Here is a 20,272-nt window from a genome sequence, read left to right as displayed (position 1 = left end):
TCAGCTTTCTGCACCTATCAGTGATGATGAAATTCTTTGGGCGATTAAGGATATGCAGCTGGGTAAGTCACCCGGTTTGGATGGCTCACTTTGCCTTGGCGATCTACCGGTCGATCGTGATCGACCTATTGGGCACCCCTGTTCTAAAGCAGATGCTCAAGGCCAAGCCCAGTTCAACATATAGCGGATCGACAGCAGCACAATCCACGAGTGTATGGAGGTCAGCAGCTGTTGGGGAGGGGGCATGGAGATCAGTGATTCTGCGGCAGAGGCACGACCAACGCGTATATGGGGATCACTGATTAGGAGGGTGGGGGCATGTATGTTGAGAGTGGCTCCAAGGAGGGTGCCTGTAGTTCAGTAAGAAGAAGACAGCAGGTGATGGCTCAAATATAAAATGAGACCCTCATTTTTGGCCCATTTTTGTGACCCAAAAATCTCAGTTTATATTCGAGTATATACGGTAGTAACCATTTCATAAGCAAGACTGGTGCCCTTGATTTGAAATGCATTGCTGGCTTCTGCACTTTCCGAGCTACAGTAATAACTGGTTCTGACTACTGGAGAATGTTTGATGTTCTAGCCTGAGGAACATTGGTCTCGCACAGGACTGCACCCCTAATACTTACGTAAGAGACCATTTCCAGAATCGACAATGCTCACCATATATGAAGGTTTCCAACAAAATCTCCAGTAGCTAAGTATCTTTGTTGCAGAGACGCAGCACCAAACGTTGCACATTTTATAGGTTTATCCTTTTCAATCTTAAAAAGAAAAATATTATTTTAATTCAAAATGTATTATATAAAAGTACAAATGATGAATGAAAAGCTACATTTAAGGCTATATTCTATAAATGGCTCCTACATTAGGTGCTGTGAGGCACCCTAATTGCAGTCGCCTAGTGACACCTAAATTCGGGATCCATGCCTTTTTGAAAAAAAATTGGCTTAAACAGCATGGTAACTGACCTGCCAGTTTTCAACCAATCAAAAAAGACCCCATTAATTAAATAATTTAAGAGTTTGGAGCCAAACTCTTAGGATACCTAGTGATGCCTAATTGGAGGTGCTCTCTCACCCCTAAGAATATCTATCTCAAATAGTAAGCATGTTTAGAGACGGAGAATAGGCATGGTTGACGAAGGTATCATTAGGTGTCCAAGATAGGTGCCCATAAATTAGGCATGCTAGGCGTAATTCTATAAATGGTACCTAGCGGATGATTGACAACCACGCCAAATGGAGCCGTTACTTGCTGTTTACAAAATATGGCCTTTACTGCATTATTTATGGATATGTATAGGATTCACAGCTTATTTATAACATGTAACAAGTTAATGACAAAAACCCAGAAATCAATATACTGGTAAATATATTTCATAAAAGGAATGAAAACAGCAAATTTCTAAACAAAATATAACTCCCCATCCCATTATTCAGCCTGTGGTGGTCAAGATTCTTTTTTTTTTTTAACCTCATCCATAAGAAGCTTTTTATTCCCAGATATTGAGTCCCAGTAGCCAAATACCAGCCGTTACTGAATATTTAGGTATAGGTTGGTCAGTACACTTATCCTTGTACTGGCAATATTCAGACCAGCACCCAGATAGGTATGGTAACTGGATAAAGTTGACAGACTTCCTCTAACTTTATCCAGGCAGTTACCAAGTTGGCACTCTTTGACCACCCCAACACTAACTAGATATTGTTAAGGTGGTCTGACCGGTGGTTCAGTAGCTTTATCTGGATAATGCCACTGAAAATCCAGGTATGGACCTAGTCAGTGAGACTTATCCATCTCAATTTTGCTGTGTGGCTTCAGCCAGGAGAGCATGGAGCTAGGCCAGGGACCTGAAGCACCAGTCTAGACAACCTACCATCAAATAAAAATTGTATTGTATTGTTGAGGATATGTTGAAACTCTCAACTGAGTGTGCAGCAGTGACTAAGAAAGCAAATCAAATGTAAGGAATTATTAGGAAAGGAATGGAAAACAAAGATAAGAATTTTATAATGCCCTTGTATTGCTCCATGTTATGGCCACACCTTGAACACTGTGTGCAATTTTGGTTGCCACATCAAAAAAAAAAAAGGATATAGTGGAATTAGAAAAGGTACAGAGAAGAACGACAAAAATTATAGAAGGGATGGGACAACTTTCCTATGAGGAAAGGTTAAAGCAGTTAAGAGTTCTTCAGCCTGGAGAAAAGATGGCTGAGGGGAGATATGATAGAGGCCTATAAAATACCAAGTGTTTACTCTTTCCAAAAATACTAGGACTAGGGAGTATGTAACGATGCCACTAAGTAGTAGATTTAAAACAAACTGGAGAAAACATTTCTTCACTCAACATGTAATTGAACTCTGGAATTCATTGCCAGAAAATATGGTGAGAGCAATTATTCCACTGTGGTATTTACTGCAGCACTCTCAATTTCAACTATACTGTATACTGCAAGTTCCTTGCTTGTTTATGTGCAATAAACTATAAAGTAGTTTGAATTTAAAAAAGGCAAGTCTTTATTATATGGCTGCTGATGTGGTTTAACTTGCTAATAATACAGCCCTGTAGCCCATTCTGGGGGCCTTTTACTAAAACTGTGACAAAAATGGCATTAGTCTGTCCCTCATGAGGGTCTTTACCTTGCTCTAAGGCCACTTTTGCCGAAGCTGGAAATAGTTGATTTTCCCATTTTTTGAATTAATGGCCACATGCTAATTGTCAAACAAAATAATTTTTTAAATATAAATTCCACACTCCACAATAGCAAATTATATCCAAAAGTGGAATTCACAAAAAAATAATTTATCGATTCTTAAAGGAAGAAAATTTCTTCTCAATCTGTTGCCCAATGATTTAAATTATGATATCATGTCAATCATCATTCATATTTAGGGAGACTGCTGAATTTGCACAATAGAATGGTTCAGGAGTAGGAGCAAAGATTATATTATGGTTTCATTCAGTTGAACAGCTGTTTCAGCTGATTTTTATGTATTAGAAACCTGTCTGAGGTCCTTTCTTCCTAAATATGAATGATAAGAATCGATAAATTATTTTTTTGTGAATTCTATTTTTGGACGTCACATGCTAATTTTGCCATTAACATACAACCATTAAAAAACCTTACTATGTGAGTCCCTACTGTGACCTGTTTTGTAGGTGGCTAACCCTGTGGTGATCAATTGTGTGACTAGCGGTCACATCTACTCTCCACCCCTTACCAGAAAAAAATATTTTTAGTGCATGGTATGCAGGTGCAAATTGGTAAATTTACTGTGGGGACACTAGTGCACATCCTGCAGTAAGCCTTTTTAATGTGTGGTAAGTGCATGCTAGCAGTTACAGCAGTTTAGTAAAAGAACCCCTTCTCTTCCTATGGACTAGAGCAGGGGTCTCCAAAGTCCCTCCTCGAGGGCCAAATCTAGTCAGGTTTTCGGGATTTCCCCAATGAATATGCATTGAAAGCAGTACATGCACATAGACCCCTGGACTAGAGGGTATTTAGCATGCATTAATTTTAAATGCATTAAATTAATTAGTGCATCTTAGATGTCAGACCTCTATGTATTAAATACTATACGTAAAGGCACCACAGCTCCAGGAGGGAGATTCTAAAGTCAATCCTGGATTTTTGATAAGCCTATCACAGCATAGTGACTAGCCCAAAAAAAAAAAAAACCCTCCTTGCAACTTGGCAGCTCTGCATCATAGAATTAGAAAAGTAGAAGACAGCTGTCATTGCTCCCTGACTCCCCTCCTACCAATACCATAATGGGGGGGGGGGGTGTCGCATAGTCTAAACTCCCCCACCCCACTCCGCCAACCGAGACCCCGCACTCACCTCCCGGAGCAGCCGCAGCTCCCCATGCTCGATCTCGTACACCTGCAGCACCCCCGTGCCCCGGGCGAAGTTACCCAAGCACACGAACTTGGCGCTGGAGGGGATCCACTTGCAGTCGAAAACGGTGTAATTCAGCCCCTTCTGAATGTGGGCAATAATCTGAGGCTTCTCCAGCGGGCTAGTCATGGCGAAAAGACACCAATCTCAAGTTACAACTATTCCCACACTTCCTCCCAGCAGCTCTTGCGCGCCACACCAAGCGGTCTCCCGAGCAACCATCGCCTACCGTCAGGACCCTTTCCAGTCTTAGGTGCCCGCTATGCGCCCGCGACAGAACTGGACAAAAACCACTTCCTGTTTCATCGTTCTCACAACTGGGGCCTTTGAGAAAACAATTGCTCCAGAGGTTATGTTGGCCTTAATGAAAGCAAAATACTCAGGGGGGGGGGGGGCGGTTAGTTATTCAACCTGACAGTATTCTGATTAGTCACTGGAAAGTTTTTTTGGAATTAGATATAGGCGCTAACAGTAACTTGGTTTTAAGGACAACGTGTGGGCGGACTCAGTACTAGGCTCCGGCCCTATGGGATGGAACGTGGGCGAGGGACAGGGTCAACGCGCTACCGCAAGCCTCGAGGGTAGAACGTGGGCGGAGTCAGCACTGGCCGTCGCTACAGGCCTCTGGGAAAGGATGTGGGTGGAGCCTGAAGTCTGTTGCGGACGAGGCGGAACGTGCTCTGGCCTCTTTTAGTGCGCACGTGTACGAAGAGACTCGTCGCCTCGATCCGGGGCAATGACGGAGGCGGAAGGCAACGTGGAAACTATGGAACAGGAGCCGGGCTCGGGTGAGGCCTTCACCACCGTCCGGTCCAAGCGCAAGAGGAAACTGCCGCAGAACGAGAGTGGGGCGCTGCGGGCCCGCAAGAGACCCGACTTTCCCCCGCTCTCTGGGTCTTCTTTGACGGTAAGGGCAGCTAAGCTTCAGGAACGTCTGGGAGGAAGGTATGCAGTACTGTGCAGAGCTATTTCCTGGTTGATGGGGGATCTTATAAACTAGCGAAGACAAGCTAAGATGTATATATTACGGAAAGCTACGCTAGAGTTCACTCACGAATTGTGCCTTGACGTTTGCTCTTTCACAGGCTACGGGTTATTTTTACAGTTTTCTTGTTTGCGGTTTTACTTGATCCCTTAGCGACCTGGGACCCCTGATGAAGGCCTTGTAACCGAAACACGGACCATGTTGGGTCCATAGGTTTGTTTTTAAAGTGGTATTATTAATCGCGCTCAATTATTTTATACAAATAAATTTAGCCTGCATCATTGTAAGTGTTTCTGCAGTTTCCCTTGTTTTTATATTATGTAAAGCAGCATTATTAAAATAAAAAAGGCCATAATCGGGGAGAATATATTATTGCTAAAGGAGGAAGTTCTTGGTCATCCTAAAATGGATGTTGGTGGCCATGTTAGTCTGGCATAACTAAATTGACAGGTAAACATAGAAATAGACGGCAGATAAGGGCCACGGCCCATCCAGTCTGCCCATCCCAATGACCCTCCCTATCTATCTCTGCAAATAGATCCCATATGTCTATCCCATTTGGCCTTAAAATCTGGCACGCTGCTGGCCTCAATGACCTGAAGTGGAAGACTGTTCCAGCGATCAACCACCCTTTCAGTGAAGAAGAACTTCCTAGGTAGGAAGCACTTTATGGAATAACCAATTTATTGAGGCATAAGCTTTCGAAGACCTGAGTCCATTTCATCAGATGGGAAAAAAGTGGGTTACTGTGCTATAAAAACCACATTATTACCCTGAAATACGTTAAGGGAAAAATGATAAAGCCCTTTTATTAAGTTGAAGTAAGATGTGTGGGCATTGCAACATGCTGATTGACTAGCACGCAAATAGGGTTACCATATGTCCGGATTTACCCAGACGCCTCTTTTTAGAGGATTGTCCAGATGTTTTTCTAAAACCTGACAGTTTGTCCGGTTTTTGGAGTCTTGAGTCCAGCCTAATTTTTTTTTTTTTTTTATAGTGGGCGGGCAGCAGGGGGTCACTCATGGTAGGATCCGCATCAGTCAAAGTGCTGCCGATGGTACCAGTGGTGCAGGGGCAAGAGCTCCTGTTGCACGTCACCGGAGGCTAGTTTGGTGCTGATTAGAAGTGGCAGGAAAGGCCCCGGCTGTGCCTGAGCTCGGGGCTGTTTCTGGAGGGCATCCATGCATCTGTGTAATGTCATCATGTCCGCGCATGCTGAGAAACCCTCAGTATTAAAAAATATGTGTTTAGAAATCATTGTTTACATTATCAGTTTTAAACAATAGGTTGCTGTTCATAGGGGTATGAAAAGTAATTTTATGTTCTTTATATCTCCATAATGTAAGTTAAAAAATAAGTTACTATAGGATACACAGAACGATGAGATGTGATCCCATCTCAATAAAGTTACCGTATTTTTCGCTCTATAAGACACACCTGACCATAAGACACATCCACCTGTAAAGGAGGAAAAACCAAGAAAAAAAATTCTGAACTAAATGGCGTCCCACCACCCTGCCCTGTACCCCCTCTGGTGATCTAGTGATAGGCCTGTGCAGGGCAGGTAAATAGTCAGGGGCTTTAGGTGAGCTTGTTTTATTATTCTATAGTAGCTGAAGATTGCTACTTGCAATATGGCTCATAACATGTGTTAACACACTAAACTAAAGTTCCCTAGTGGGAAAAATTCCATAAAATAATATAGATCAAACACTTCCCACTTTTATGAAAAAGTGCATAGTATAGTCACTTCAAAATGATATTCATACAGGAGGAGGCCTCAGTAATGGAGCCTACGCGTAGTCGTATTCACTGACTGAGGTTATCAGCGTAGTTGCTCAGCTCCTTTGCTCCAATCATCGGCCATACTCCAGTATCCCCTTATTCTAAACAATTTATTTCAGCCCATTTTATTTATTAAAGAGTCTAAAAAGTTCTACAATATCTTTATCTGATTTTCTAAAAATTCAGTTCTACAATATCTTTTTCTAATTTTCTAAAAATTCTGTAATACTAACTCGACTTGTTTTCAATTGTTCAGATGTCAATTTCTAATTTCTTTCATCTTTTATATATACTTATTCATTCATTTGCACTGATTCATATTCATTAGACTTTACTGAAAAAACTATTTTCATTTATAGTAGTTTCATTTCCATTCAGCGAATTGCACTTATATGCTAATAGAAGATTACTTAGCTTCAGTCAGCACTTGTGTTTCAAAAAGTACCAACGTGGCCATCGTTTCGTGGAATTCAATTCATAACCACTGCGTCAGGGCCAAATTGTAAATGAACCAAGCCGCTGTGAACAAGACACAAAATCAGTGAAAAATAATAACTATAACGTACCTAATTGCTTACTAAATATCTTACTTACTGTTCTGTGCAAATCTAAGCAGTCTCCATAAAGCAACAAAATAGCGACAGCCTCTGTTTAAAAAGCTTGGCGGCGTACTGACGTCAGTACATATGTCAGATTTCATTGGAGCATAAAGGATTCCCATATTCTATACTGAAAATAGTTAGATAACATTCTACAATAGAGATATTACATCAAAACTATTTAGTAAAAGTGTTGCCACTCCATCTGTTTATTAAGACCATTAGGATACAAAGTATCCAGACGACTAATCCAGCGCTGCTCATGCTGGGTTAGGATCCGGTGGAAATTACCACCCCTACTGTCGGGTCTAACTACATCTATAATGACAGCGCGCAGTGTTACGAAATCATGTTTCTTTTCGATACAATGTCTAGCTAATGAAGCACCCAAATTATGATTCTTGATGTTACTTTTATGTTCGATGAGACGAACATTAAACTTCCGCGATGTTTGTCCTATGTAAATTAAATTACAGGGACATTTTAGAGCATATACAACCCCTTGGGTTTTACAGTTAGAGGTATGATTTAAAGTATATTCTTTTTTATCTTTTGGGTTCTGAAATATGCTAGTACATTCCATCAAATCACACATTTGACAGTCACCACACATCTGATGACCCTGCTTTTCATTCGTTGTACTGTTCAGAGTATTGATAGGCAGAGAGGGACATAATATCTCTTTAAGATTTCGATTCCGATGGTAAGCTATTCTTAAAGAACAGCCTTTAAATGTTCCCGCTATTTTTAATATCTCCCAGTGTTTTCTAAGGGATTGAGCAATCTGGTAGCTATTACTGGAGTATGTCAGTATACAAGTCATAACTTTCTCACATGTTTTGGGATTATCTTTATTCTTAGGGGTTAGTAGAAGCTCCCGATGGTTATAATAAGCCCTTTTATAGGCTATGTTAAGAACTTTTAAAGGATAGCCACGTTGTAAAAACTTTTCTTTCAAACAGTTCGCTTGTCTCCTGAATTCAGCATCAGAGGTACAAATTCTTCTAATTCTCAAAAACTGAGAAAAAGGTAAACTTTTTTTAAGAGAGCTGGGATGAGCACTAGAAAAATGTAACACCGAATTACAGTCAGGTTTTGTATAAACCTTTGTCTGGAATTCACCATCAACGATCTTTATCAATACATCCAAAAATGAAATCTCAGTATCGCTATAGGTGTGTGTAAATCTCACCTTGGGATGACAGGTCTTAATATAATTCAAAGAGATTTTCAGTTCATCTGGACCACCATTCCAAATTAGGAAGATGTCGTCAATGTATCGGGTCCACAATTTCACCTTTTTGAAGAATTGTGAGGGATATATCCAATTTTGTTCAAAACTATCCATAAAAAGATTAGCTACTGACGGTGCCATGGTAATACCCATCGCTATACCTGAACTTTGCTGAAACAGATAATTTTCAAACATAAAGAAACTGTTTTGAAGTACCATCTTGGCAAGTTGGTATAAAAACTCAGTCAGTACTTTAGGACTAGTTCTCAGATCCAGCGTTTTACAAATAATCTCCAGTGCCTCCTTTTGGGGGATGATGGTATATAGAGAGCACATGTCAATAGTTACTAACATCGAATGTTGATCAGGTTTAATTTGTTCCATTTTTCTTAAAAATTCTGTAGTATCCTGCAAGTATGAAAAAGTGTTTTTAACAAAAGCTTGAAGAAACTTATCAATATAAATCGAAGAAGCTTCAAGAAGTGCTCCCCTGTTTGAAACTATCGGCCTCCCTGGAGGGGAATTTAGGGATTTATGAATTTTAGGGAGCAGATAGAAAATAGGGATTTTAGGATATGGAACATTGAGAAAACGGAATTCTTTTTTAGTTAAATAACCTTTCTCTAAAGCATTTTTAGTAAGTTTATTAATATTTAGCTGTAATCCTTGGGGCCTTTGCTAGGCTGGCCCCCTTCAATGATGCAATGCTGGCCAGCCTAGCAAAGGCCCCCCTTTGCTAGGCTGGCCCCCTTCAATGATGCAATGCTGGCCAGCCTAGCAAAGGCCCCGAGGTTGCCTGATGAAACTGGGCTAAAGTAGTGCTAGCTGCAGCTGTGTGCCGAAGTTAAAAGCACACAGAGCTGCTGGTTCTGGTCCAGGGGCGCGGAGACAAGAAAGATAGGAGTCCTGGGAGCGCGGAGACGAGGAAGGCAGGAGTCCCGGCAGATACGCGCAACGCAACGGTAGAAGTCAGCTGACACAAGTGTTGGAGCCTCTCTTCCTGCCCTGCAAGCCGCAGCACACTTAAAATCTCAAAAGGCACACTAGTATGTCACGGCACACAGTTTGCGATACACTGTTGTGGAGCTACAGACAGCCACGTGTTTATGCAGTTCAGAGTGTAAGTTGGGCGACCGTTTTTTGTTTATAAAAGCTTTGTCTAGATTAAAGCTCTCTGCCCTCCTCTTTTCATTAAAGCCCTAACTTTATTTTTTGTTTAAAGATTTGTGCTATTTGTTATTTCTGATTCCTAAAGACCAGCTTCCCTTCACCTTTCAGTCTTTGTGCTTTACAAATCCATTACTTACATAGACCGTGGTAGTCTTTTAAGAAGACCTAGCTTGTCCGAAGTTCAGAAATTAAAGAAAAGAAATGGCTTTACAAAAATGGCAAATCAGTAAAGAGCTTGTAGATCTTTTCATTTAAATTGTAAAATACATTCACAGAAAATGAACAAAAAAGGCTTGGGGCATAAGATCAAAAAGCGTTATAATAGATTACCAAATGGTTTGCACAGTTGAATGCTGTAGGCTTAGGTACCTCCTTGGTAAAGATTTTTTTACAAGTGAAAGGAGAACATTTTCTTCAGTATGACTTTCCCTTTGTTTGTTGCAGGGTGACAAAGAAGAAATGAGAAAAGTCCCTGTGCCTGCACACAGATATACCCCACTGAAGGAAAACTGGATGAAAATCTTCACTCCCATTGTTGAACACCTGCAGCTTCAAGTCCGATTCAATTTGAAAACCAGAAATGTGGAAATCAAGGTGAGAGAAACTTCAGTTTGTTCCTTGAATTTTGATTAGCAGTACTAAGGCTTCCCTTTCTCTGTAGCTGTCTTCTGACATCTTCCTTTGAGCATGGCTGAAATACTACAGATTTTGAACTCGCTCTAGGTCTACTGGTGCAGATTGACCATTTTTACAAAGAGGGTCTTATTTGATGTGACAGCAATGCAACATGATTAGGATAAACAGTTGCACCATGATGGGGAAAAGAACACCGAGGCTAGTTCTCCTTATATTGTAGAATTAAAGTTCAACAAATAAGATGAAGGCAGTAGTTTATTTGGCTAGCTTATATTTATGACCATCGAGCCCTGTGCTCCTTTAGTATTCAAAACAAGGAGCAGTATTCACCTCCCAAGGGAGGTGGTGGAGAGGAAAACTGTGATGAAATTCAAAAAGGCTTGGGATGAACACAGAGGACCGCTAATTAGAGTATAAATGAACAAACTTTCATAGTCTGAATCCAGCAAAGGAGATGGTTTGGATAGGCTGCAGTGAGGGTCAACGTCTACTCCAGTAGTTGGAACCTAAGGACAGTACCGGGTAGACTTCTAAGGTCTATGGCCCAGAAATAACAAGAAAAAAATACATTTTTAATTTAATCATGAAATTGTAATGCATGTGATTAGGGCAGATTGAATGGACCGTTCAGGTTTTTATCTGCCGTCATTTACTATGTTACTATAGAAATTCCTTGGAAGCTATGTGTTGGAAAACATCCAGGAATTGGCTTCATGGCAATCCCAGCAGATTGTTTTTCATATGAGAAATTGTGCTCTCTGTCTAAAAATGAAAGGTACAATATAAAGAAAATGACTGGGAAAGTTCTTTTATCTCCAGATTAGGACTGTATCAATGATATTGTTAACTTTTCAGAGGCATTTTTTGTTGGACAGGAGACAAGGCATAAAGGAGCCAAGATTTGGGGAGATGGAAAAAAATAGAATACCAACTCCAATTTGCTTTCCTCTGCATATCTTAAAGCTTACCCAAGAAATCTACTACAAATTTTGATTAAAAATATTTACAAGTTCCAGCTTCCTCTTGTTCCTTTGGGCGCCATGAGCCTTTGTTTGCAGTTGCCTGGGATTTTCTTCTTGCATTCGTAATGCACATCTCTATTCTCCCTATACGAGGTCTGTTCAAAAAGTTCCAGGACTGATTTGTAAAAATTTATTAAACAATCCTACAACTTATTTCTATTGAGTCCCCTTCAAAGTACTCCCCTTCTATGTATACATTTTCCCCTACATCGTTTCCATATTTGGAAATGGTCTTTAAATGTATCTTCAGGAATCACTAAGTGTTGCGCCAATTTTTGCTTTATGTCTTCAGTGGTGTCGAATCGCTTTCCTTTCAGCATGGATTTAAGTTTAGGAAACAAGAAGAAATCAGTAGGTGCCAAATCAGGAGAGTAAGGTGGCTGGGGAAGAACTGTCATCATGTTTTTTGTGAATTTTGTTGGCGGCGTGAACAGGCATGTTGTGATGCAGGAACCACAACTGCTCCCTCCAAAGTTCAGTCAGGTTTATCCTGATTCTCTCGCAGTCGTTTCAGCACTTTCAGATAGTAATTTTGGTTGACAATTTGTGCTTGTGGCAGAAATTCATAGTCAACAATGCTGCGACTGTCAAAAAAATCTGTTAACATCACTCTGACGTTCAGCCGAACTTGCCAAGCTTTTTTTGGTCTTGGCAATGTTTTAGTTCTCTATTGAAACAATCAAGATTTGGTTTCCATGTAATAACTGTAGACCCATGTCTCATCGCCAGTTATCATTTATCAAGAAATGTTTCGTCTTGATTTACCTGCTCAAGAAGATTCTGACAGATCATGACGCGATTGTTCTTCTGGTTGTTGGTCATCAACTGTGGAACAAACTTTGATTCAATGCGAGACATCCCCAACTTCTATGTTAGAATGTTGTGGCATTAATCACCAATTAGCACACACAAAAACCCTAACTTGATCAGCCTGATCAGTTGACATTGATGGTCTAACAGTTCACAAATCGTCTTCCACTGATTCACGACCACTTTTGAAGCATGAATATCATTCAAAACATCTTCCAGTACTCATGACCTGTTCCCATAAGCCACTTCCAACATTTCATAAATTTCTGTAGCAGTCTTACCCAATTTAAAACAGAACTTCATGCTGTAGTACTGCACATTGAGGTTGCATATGATGAAAAATAGCCAATCACGAAAACACACTTTCACAAAAACTGCTGTAGCTTGGAGACAAAAACAGATATTAACAAACAGAAAAAAGGAGGTTACTCGTGAGGTTTCAATCTACTCAGTGCCGCCTAGTGCATCTCAAAAGAACTTGGTGCGCAATTCAAATTGTCCTGGAACTTTTTGAACAGACCTTGTATCATAATAGCAATTCCTAGCCTGGGAGGTGTGCGGTTTCAGATTGACATACACACTAAATTTGGCCAGTAGGTGGCAATGTTGCATGATAGCCAGTATGACCCCCCCTGGTGTCTTTGGTGATGTCCCTGAAGCATCAGAGCCCCTATTAACCAGAGCACCAAAGCCATCAGTCTCCTATGTATTGATAATTATTTTTAAATTGTACTTAACCACTTAAAATGTTGGCAATGTAACCTTGGATTTATGCAAACATACTAATTTGCACACTTGAGAATTTAAATTGCAGATCTTCTTTGAATCTAGTAGCCAACCCAAAAACTTATGAGCCAGCAGCTGAAACTTCCTTACTACCTCTCCACCCCCTCCTCCCTTCCCCAGTTGCCTGTTGTCCCACTGAATTCAAACTTGGATGAGGAGATAGAATCTTCTTGGAGATCTGTTAAAAGTTCTTTTTAAAAATGTAGTTCCTTAAGGTTCAACTGCGTATTGCCAGCAAAAGCCAGCAGTCTCCCTTCTCTAAGCATGCTATCTGCTGTGTGGCAGAACCCCAGTTGTCTTTCTTTGTTTCACATATCACAGTGGCCTGGGTTTCCCACCAGTATCTCTTCCCCTTACCCTAGGTTTTACCCAGCCTGTCTCATATTCTCACCAGCCTACATTCTTCTCTCATAGTCACCTCCACCCGATCCTAATTTTCACCGTATCTTGCTGTCTCCTTCAAACCGTTCCCCACCCTATTCTTTCTCCCTATCTCTCTTATACCCATCACTAAAATCTTCATCTCTCCAGACAAAATAATTCATATTTACCTCTATCAGCTCAGTGGTCTGCAATTGCTGCTTTTGTTACCATTAAAGAAAACAGTATTCTCTTACACTCCTTGTTGTGTAATTTGATTCTTTATAAATTGAACTGTGCGGTGGAGGAAGATCCAGTTGGTTTTATGATGTATGTTTTTGTACCATGCAGCTTAAATTTAGAGAACTGAATCGCATGGTTTATAATAGTTTTCCAACACAGGGCACAAAAAAGTTCACTTCTCCACCCTTAGTATCTTTCCTAAATGCCAAGTTGATAATGCTACTGTGGGCCATATGTTTTGGCTCTGTCCCAAGATTAAGCATTTTTGGCAGCAGTTACTAGAGTCACTGTCTTATTTTTGGAGTTGTAAAATAGATCCCAAAATCTTGTTTGGGATTTATGTAGTAGCTTCTCCAGTGCCCTTTGGTTTGAAACATTTTTTGAAAAGAGTAATATTGTTTGCTCTTAAATCTATTTTACCAGTTTCGATTTCAATATACCCACTGGCATGTGCAATTATTTTAGGATTAGCAGGCAGCATATTCTCACATGTAGGTGATGTCATCCACAGAGCCCAGTATGGACAATGTTAAAAGTGAACCTTCACTTTAAGTTTTAAGAAACTTCATGACTGCACGCACCATGAATGTGTGAGTGCCTTCCAGCCTGATGCCGTCTCGCGGTTCCTCAGTTCTTCATTTTCTGCGTCGCAAAGTGCTTTTTTTTCTGGACTTCGTCCAGTCAGCATTACCCTCAACCCGTATCGTTTTTCTACCTGGCCTTTAGCTATGTTACCCCCCTTGCAAGGCTACATCTAGAACAGCTCAGAACTTCAGCCCTGGTGGTCAGCGGGGCTTGAGTAGAGGAGGACAGCTGCATCGGTGGTCAGGTGGTGGCTTGAATATAAACCAAGTCCCTATTTTTGGTCCATTGTTTTGGCCCAAAAGTCTCAGTTTGTATTCGAGTATATACTTCATTTCTAGAGCAGGCACATTTTCAAGTTTAGCCACATAAACCCTGATTATTTTGTCAGGTCTTGGGCCATGAAGGTACCTGAGCTGGGAAAATTGTGACCATTAGCGTTGCTTTGGACACCGTCTTTTGTCTCTGCTCGTTCTAAACATTTATCAGTGCCTAATGCACTATTCATGCGATAGAAAAATTATCCTTTAAGACTCTTGACAAAGGTATTGATTCTGAAACACTGTCGGTGTCAAGTCTTCGCAGTGCTATTATCAATAAGGCGTACTTTGAACTGTATACCCATGGCTGAATTATTGACATCCTCGCGACTCCTCTGTTATACTGGGCAAATTGTCTACATTCAGTCATTTTTAATGTGCTTTAACGAGATGTGTATGTAACACCTCTGCTGTGTTTTCTTTTGGAAGCAAATTCACTCTTAGCAGGAGCTACTGTTGTAGCTGGTCAGAGAGTGCTGAGTGTCTAGGTTTTATGTCCGATGTCTGATAGGGCCCTGCCATGCTGTTCTCTTTCTAGAGCAGAAATCTTGTCTCCAGATGCTTCATTTTCCTGAATTACATATTCAGTTCAAGATGTTCTAGAGCACACGTGTCAAACACAAGGCCCGCAAGCCAAATCCAACCCATCTGGTCATTTTATGTGGCCCGCAGCAGTATTCCCTGCCTTGGAGTCATGGTCCGGGAACTTCCCTTTCTCATGGCCTGGCTCCAAGGCTCTAGGTGGTCCCCGTGGCCCAACTCTTCTCTCCACGTCAGTCCGATTTCACCCTCACCTTCTGTCATGCTAAAAAATCTGCCGGCCTCGGCAGTGATTCAGCAACATTGCCTGCAGCTCTCCTTCCTGCTTTCCATCTGCCATAGTTCACTTGAGCAGAAACAGGAAGTTTGGTCATTGGAGACAAACCACAGCAGACAGAAACCAGGAAGGGGAGCCCCGGGCAATGTTGCTGAATCACTCACTGCTGAGGCTGGAAGATTTTTCAGTGTGACAGAAGGTGAGGGGTGACATCAGACCACCACGGAGAGAAGGGTAGGACATGCTGGGCTGAGGAAGCCTCCTGGACTGTTTTTTGGGGGGTTTTTTTAGTATGGAGGGGATGGGTATTAAAAGCAGTGCTAGATTGGGCATGTGGGGAGAGCTTATGGGGCAAGAAACAGGACAGAGAGAGATGATGGGCAATGGTTTGAAGGGAGAGACGTTGGATCTGGGATGGTGTAACATAACATTGTGCTTATTGACCGCATAACCAGAAGTTCAACGCGCTTTACAAAAAGTTATAAAAGTAAACATTTTACATGAAATAAAATGATTCATTAAACAGTCAAATATTTAGAAAAAAGATAGGTCTTCAATTGTTTTCTAAAATGGCCATAGGAATGGGTAGTAAGCATCAATATTCAAAATTCGTTGTCATGAAGAGCTGCCTGAGATGCCAAAATATGATTTAGAAATTTCTTACTCCTGCAGCCCTGGACAGATGGAAAATTAAACAAAGGATGAGTTATTCTGCTATGTCTGTATGATGCTAAGAAAATCTATTGACTAAGTAAGAAGGAGCTGTACCATAAACAGCCTTATAACAGAAACAGCCTAGTTTAAACAATACCTAGGCCTCCATTGGCAGCCAATGCAATTCGCAATAAAAGGGTGTAACATGATCAAACTTCTTCAGGCCATGACTCATTCTGACCGCTGTATTCTGTATTAATGTAAGTCTTGCTAATTCTTTCTTGGTGACTGTCGGACAATATTACAATAATCGAGAAGACTCAGTAGTAACGATTGAACCAGTAATCTAAAAGCAGTAAATTCAAAATAAGATCTAATTGTTTGCAATTTTCATAATGTGAAGTGGCATTTACGCACTACAGCATCTATCTGAGCATGCATTGTAAGATGCTGGTCAAAAATAATTCCCAAAATTTTAATCGTTGGATGAATTATATACTTAGTTGAATTTATACTAATAGAAGGTTCAGAAGAAATATTATTAGCAGCCGCCACTAAAAATTTTATTTTGCCAGAGTTTAATTTGAGTTTAAATTTTTGCATCCATGAATTCATCTGTTTCATTACGATTTCAACTTTAGTGATAATCTGGGATAGGGCTGAAGTAAAAGGTATGACAATAGTAATGTAGTACAGTGTTCTACCCAGGGCCTTACAGCCGGGCGCTGCGCCCGGCTGATTTAGATGACTACACAGCTAATCCTGCTGCCGCTGCCGCTGCTTCTTCCCGGGCTGACTCACCGCCGAAAATTTTGTTTGACGCCTGCCTTTTTTTTTTTTTTGCCAGCATGCTTTTACCGTATTTTCACGCAAATAACACGCACCCGTATAAAACGCGCACACGTGTATAGCGCGCAGAAACCACGATGATAAGCACAAAAACTTTGGTATAACGCGCTCACGATTATACCGCGCATGCTGCCCGACTCTCCGTTCACCCCCCTGACTTCCGTGCACTGCCCCGCCTCTCCGTGCGCTGTCCCGACTCTCCGTTCACCCCCCCCTGACTTCCGTGCACTGCCCCGACTTTCCGTGCGCTGTCCCGACTCTCCGTTCACCCCCCCCTGACTTCCGTGCACTGCCCTGAATTTCCGTGCGCTGTCCCGACTCTCCGTTCACCCCCCCTGACTTCCGTGCACTGCCCCGCCTCTCCGTGCGCTGTCCCGACTCTCCGTTCACCCCCCCTGACTTCCGTGCACTGCCCCGCCTCTCCGTGCGCTGTCCCGACTCTCCGTTCACCCCCCCTGACTTCCGTGCACTGTCCCCCCTTGAAGGTCTGTCCCCATCCTGAAAGCCTGATGCCCCCCCCCCGACGTCCGATACATCCCTCCCCCCGAAGGACCGCCGACTCCCCAACAATATCGGGCCAGGAGGGAGCCCAAATCCTCCTGGCCACGGCGACCCCCTAACCCCACCCCGCACTACATTACGGGCAGGAGGGATCCCAGGCCCTTCTGCCCTCGACGCAAACCCCCCTCCCTCCAACGACCGCCCCCCCCCCAAGAACCTCCGACCGCCCCCCCAGCCGACCCGCGACCCCCCCTGGTGACCCCCACGACCCCCCCACCCCCCTTCCCCGTACCTTTGGTAGTTGGGCCAGAAGGGAGCCCAAACCCTCCTGGCCACGGCGACCCCCTAACCCCACCCCGCACTACATTACGGGCAGGAGGGATCCCAGGCCCTCCTGCCCTCGACGCAAACCCCCCCCCCCCCCAACGCCCGCCCCCCCCAAGAACCTCCGACCGCTCCCCCAGCCGACCCGCGACCCCCCTGGCGACCCCCACGACCCCCCCACCCCCCTTCCCCGTACCTTTGGTAGTTGGCCGGACAGACGGGAGCCAAACCCGCCTGTCCGGCAGGCAGCCAACGAAGGAATGAGGCCGGATTGGCCCATCCGTCCTAAAGCTCCGCCTACTGGTGGGGCCTAAGGCGCGTGGGCCAATCAGAATAGGCCCTGGAGCCTTAGGTCCCACCTGGGGGCGCGGCCTGAGGCACATGGTCGGGTTGGGCCCATGTGCCTCAGGCCGCGCCCCCAGGTGGGACCTAAGGCTCCAGGGCCTATTCTGATTGGCCCACGCGCCTTAGGCCCCACCAGTAGGCGGAGCTTTAGGACGGATGGGCCAATCCGGCCTCATTCCTTCGTTGGCTGCCTGCCGGACAGGCGGGTTTGGCTCCCGTCTGTCCGGCCAACTTCCAAAGGTACGGGGAAGGGGGGTGGGGGGGGCGGTCGGAGGTTCTTGGGGGGGGGGGCGGTCGGTGGGGGGGAGGGGGGTTTGCGTCGAGGGCAGGAGGGCCTGGGATCCCTCCTGCCCGTAATGTAGTGCGGGGTGGGGTTAGGGGGTCGCCGTGGCCAGGAGGGTTTGGGCTCCCTTCTGGCCCGATATTGTCGGGAAGTCGGCGGTCCTTCGGGGTGGGGGTGCGAGTGGTCCTGCCGGGGGGGGGGATGTATCGGACGTCGGGGAGTCGGCCGGGCAAGAGGGCTTGGGCTCCCTCTTGCTCCGATCGTGGATGCGGGTGCGGGTGGGAGCGCGTGCGAGTGGTCGTTCGGGGTGGGGGTGCGAGTGGTCCTGCTGGGGGGGTGAATCGGGCGTCGGGCGGGGTGGGAACTATGTTTGAAAACTTTCGTATACCGCGCTCACGCATATAACGCGCGAGGGGTATGCGCGGTAGGTAAAAACGCGTATAACGCGCGCGTTATATGCGTGAAAATACGGTACTTGCTTCGGGCCTACCTCGTTGCCGGATCCTGCCTACTTTCTGTTTCCGCGAAGGCAGGACCCGGCAGCGAGGAAGGCCCGAAGCAAGTAAAAGCAGCAAGTTGTAAGCTTCCCTCCGAGGCTCTATGGTGTGCGTGCTGGCTTCCCTTCTCTTTACCCCCCCCCCCCCCGGGACGCTACTTCCGGTTTCGGAGGGAAGAGAAGGGAAGCCAGCACGCACACCATAGAGCCCCGGAGGGAAGCTTACAACTTGCTGCTTTTACTTGCTTCGGGCCTTCCTCGCTGCCGGGTCCTGCCTTCGCGGAAACAGAAAGTAGGCAGGATCCGGCAACGAGGAAGGCCCGAAGCAAGTAAAAGCAGCAAGTGTAGTGGTATACCATTTGAGAAAAACAAACGCACAGACATCGGACCCGATTCTGCTTGCTCCTTTAAAGCTCCGATCCAAGCAACCTTGGTGTCTATTGTGGAAGATAAAGTGGTCAGCCAGGAAGAATAAGATCAAGAAAGTTCAAGTTTAGCCAAGCTGTGATTTGAACTTTATAGGCATTTGTTTTTCATCCTTTAACTGGCAGGCAGAAGGATGCTCCATTTATTAATCTTGCAAAGTCTGATACAGGAAAAGCTAGAAGTGCATCAGGATTTAAGGAGCTTGGGGTGTGCAAATCTACTTAATGCAGAGATTACAGTAAAACGAAATCACTTTTCTATTTCACTGCAGCTCTATGAGGTTCTTTTGCCTTTAGCTATAGTCAAATGATGGATAGGAATATGTTTATTTCATTTAAGTTAAGGGAAAACAATATTTTTTCTGAGTATCCTTTAAATAATGGTTCACAAATTAATTCAGCCTGTTTTAAGGCTGGGTTTTGTTTTTCACATTATTGCTTCTGTTTTTATAATCCTTAAAAAAAAAAAAGGGGGCAATTCTCCAAGTGGGTTCTTCCTCTTAGGTACCCAGAGACTGTACAGGGAACGCCTATTCTATAGCAGTGAATGGGCTCCCAGGTTCCATTACAGAATGGTAGCATATAGCCTTAGATTCAGGCGCCTTATAGTTAAAGCAGCCATAGAGCTGACGTAACTAAGCATGTCCACTTGTGGGAGAAATGATTTTATTTTCAGTTTAGTGATCAAAATGTGTCTGTTTTGAGAATTTATATTTGCTGTCTATATTTTGCACTATGGCCCCCTTTTACTAAATCGCAATAGCGGTTTTTAGCACAGGGAGCCTATGAAAATCGAGAGCAGTGCAGGGCATTCAGCGCATCTCCCTGTGCTAAAAACCGCTATTGCGATTTAGTAAAAAGGGAGGGGGTATATTTGTCTATTTTTGTATAGTTGTTCCTGAGGTGACATTGCATAAAATCATCTGCCTTGACCTCTTTGGAAACCTGCGGAATATATATGATAATTAACATTTTCTCTGTCTACAGTGTGCTTTGTGGGTTTTTAAAAAAATGTTATTGTTGGTAGATCATTTTGACTTGGTTATTTTAAAAGTAGCTCGCAAGCCCAAAAAGTGTGGGCACCCTTGCTGTAGAGCCATTTCTTGTATGACTTGGATCAGCTATATTTATCTTTTTTT

General features: G+C 43.4%; 2 protein-coding genes across 2 annotated transcripts in view; one reads left to right on the top strand and one right to left on the bottom strand.

The window, feature by feature from the left end:
* Nucleotides 1-4,470, bottom strand: part of WDR92 (WD repeat domain 92) — a 39,878-nt gene extending 35,408 nt beyond the window's left edge. The window contains exons 1-2 of the mRNA XM_033939109.1: nt 3,848-4,470; nt 664-764 (exon numbers count right to left, since the gene is read on the bottom strand). Coding sequence (XP_033795000.1) covers nt 664-764; nt 3,848-4,033 — 287 coding nt within the window. The 5' untranslated portion in view covers nt 4,034-4,470. The remainder of the gene's footprint in view (nt 1-663; nt 765-3,847) is intronic.
* A 27-nt stretch (nt 4,471-4,497) lies between these two features.
* The window catches only part of PNO1 (partner of NOB1 homolog), a 57,182-nt gene continuing 41,407 nt past the window's right edge, over nt 4,498-20,272 (top strand). The window contains exons 1-2 of the mRNA XM_033939110.1: nt 4,498-4,811; nt 10,125-10,274. Coding sequence (XP_033795001.1) covers nt 4,641-4,811; nt 10,125-10,274 — 321 coding nt within the window. The 5' untranslated portion in view covers nt 4,498-4,640. The remainder of the gene's footprint in view (nt 4,812-10,124; nt 10,275-20,272) is intronic.

Source organism: Geotrypetes seraphini, chromosome 3 (assembly GCF_902459505.1).
Source record: "Geotrypetes seraphini chromosome 3, aGeoSer1.1, whole genome shotgun sequence".
NCBI classification, from domain to species: domain Eukaryota; kingdom Metazoa; phylum Chordata; class Amphibia; order Gymnophiona; family Dermophiidae; genus Geotrypetes; species Geotrypetes seraphini.
This window is presented reverse-complemented; position numbering and strand designations above follow the sequence as displayed.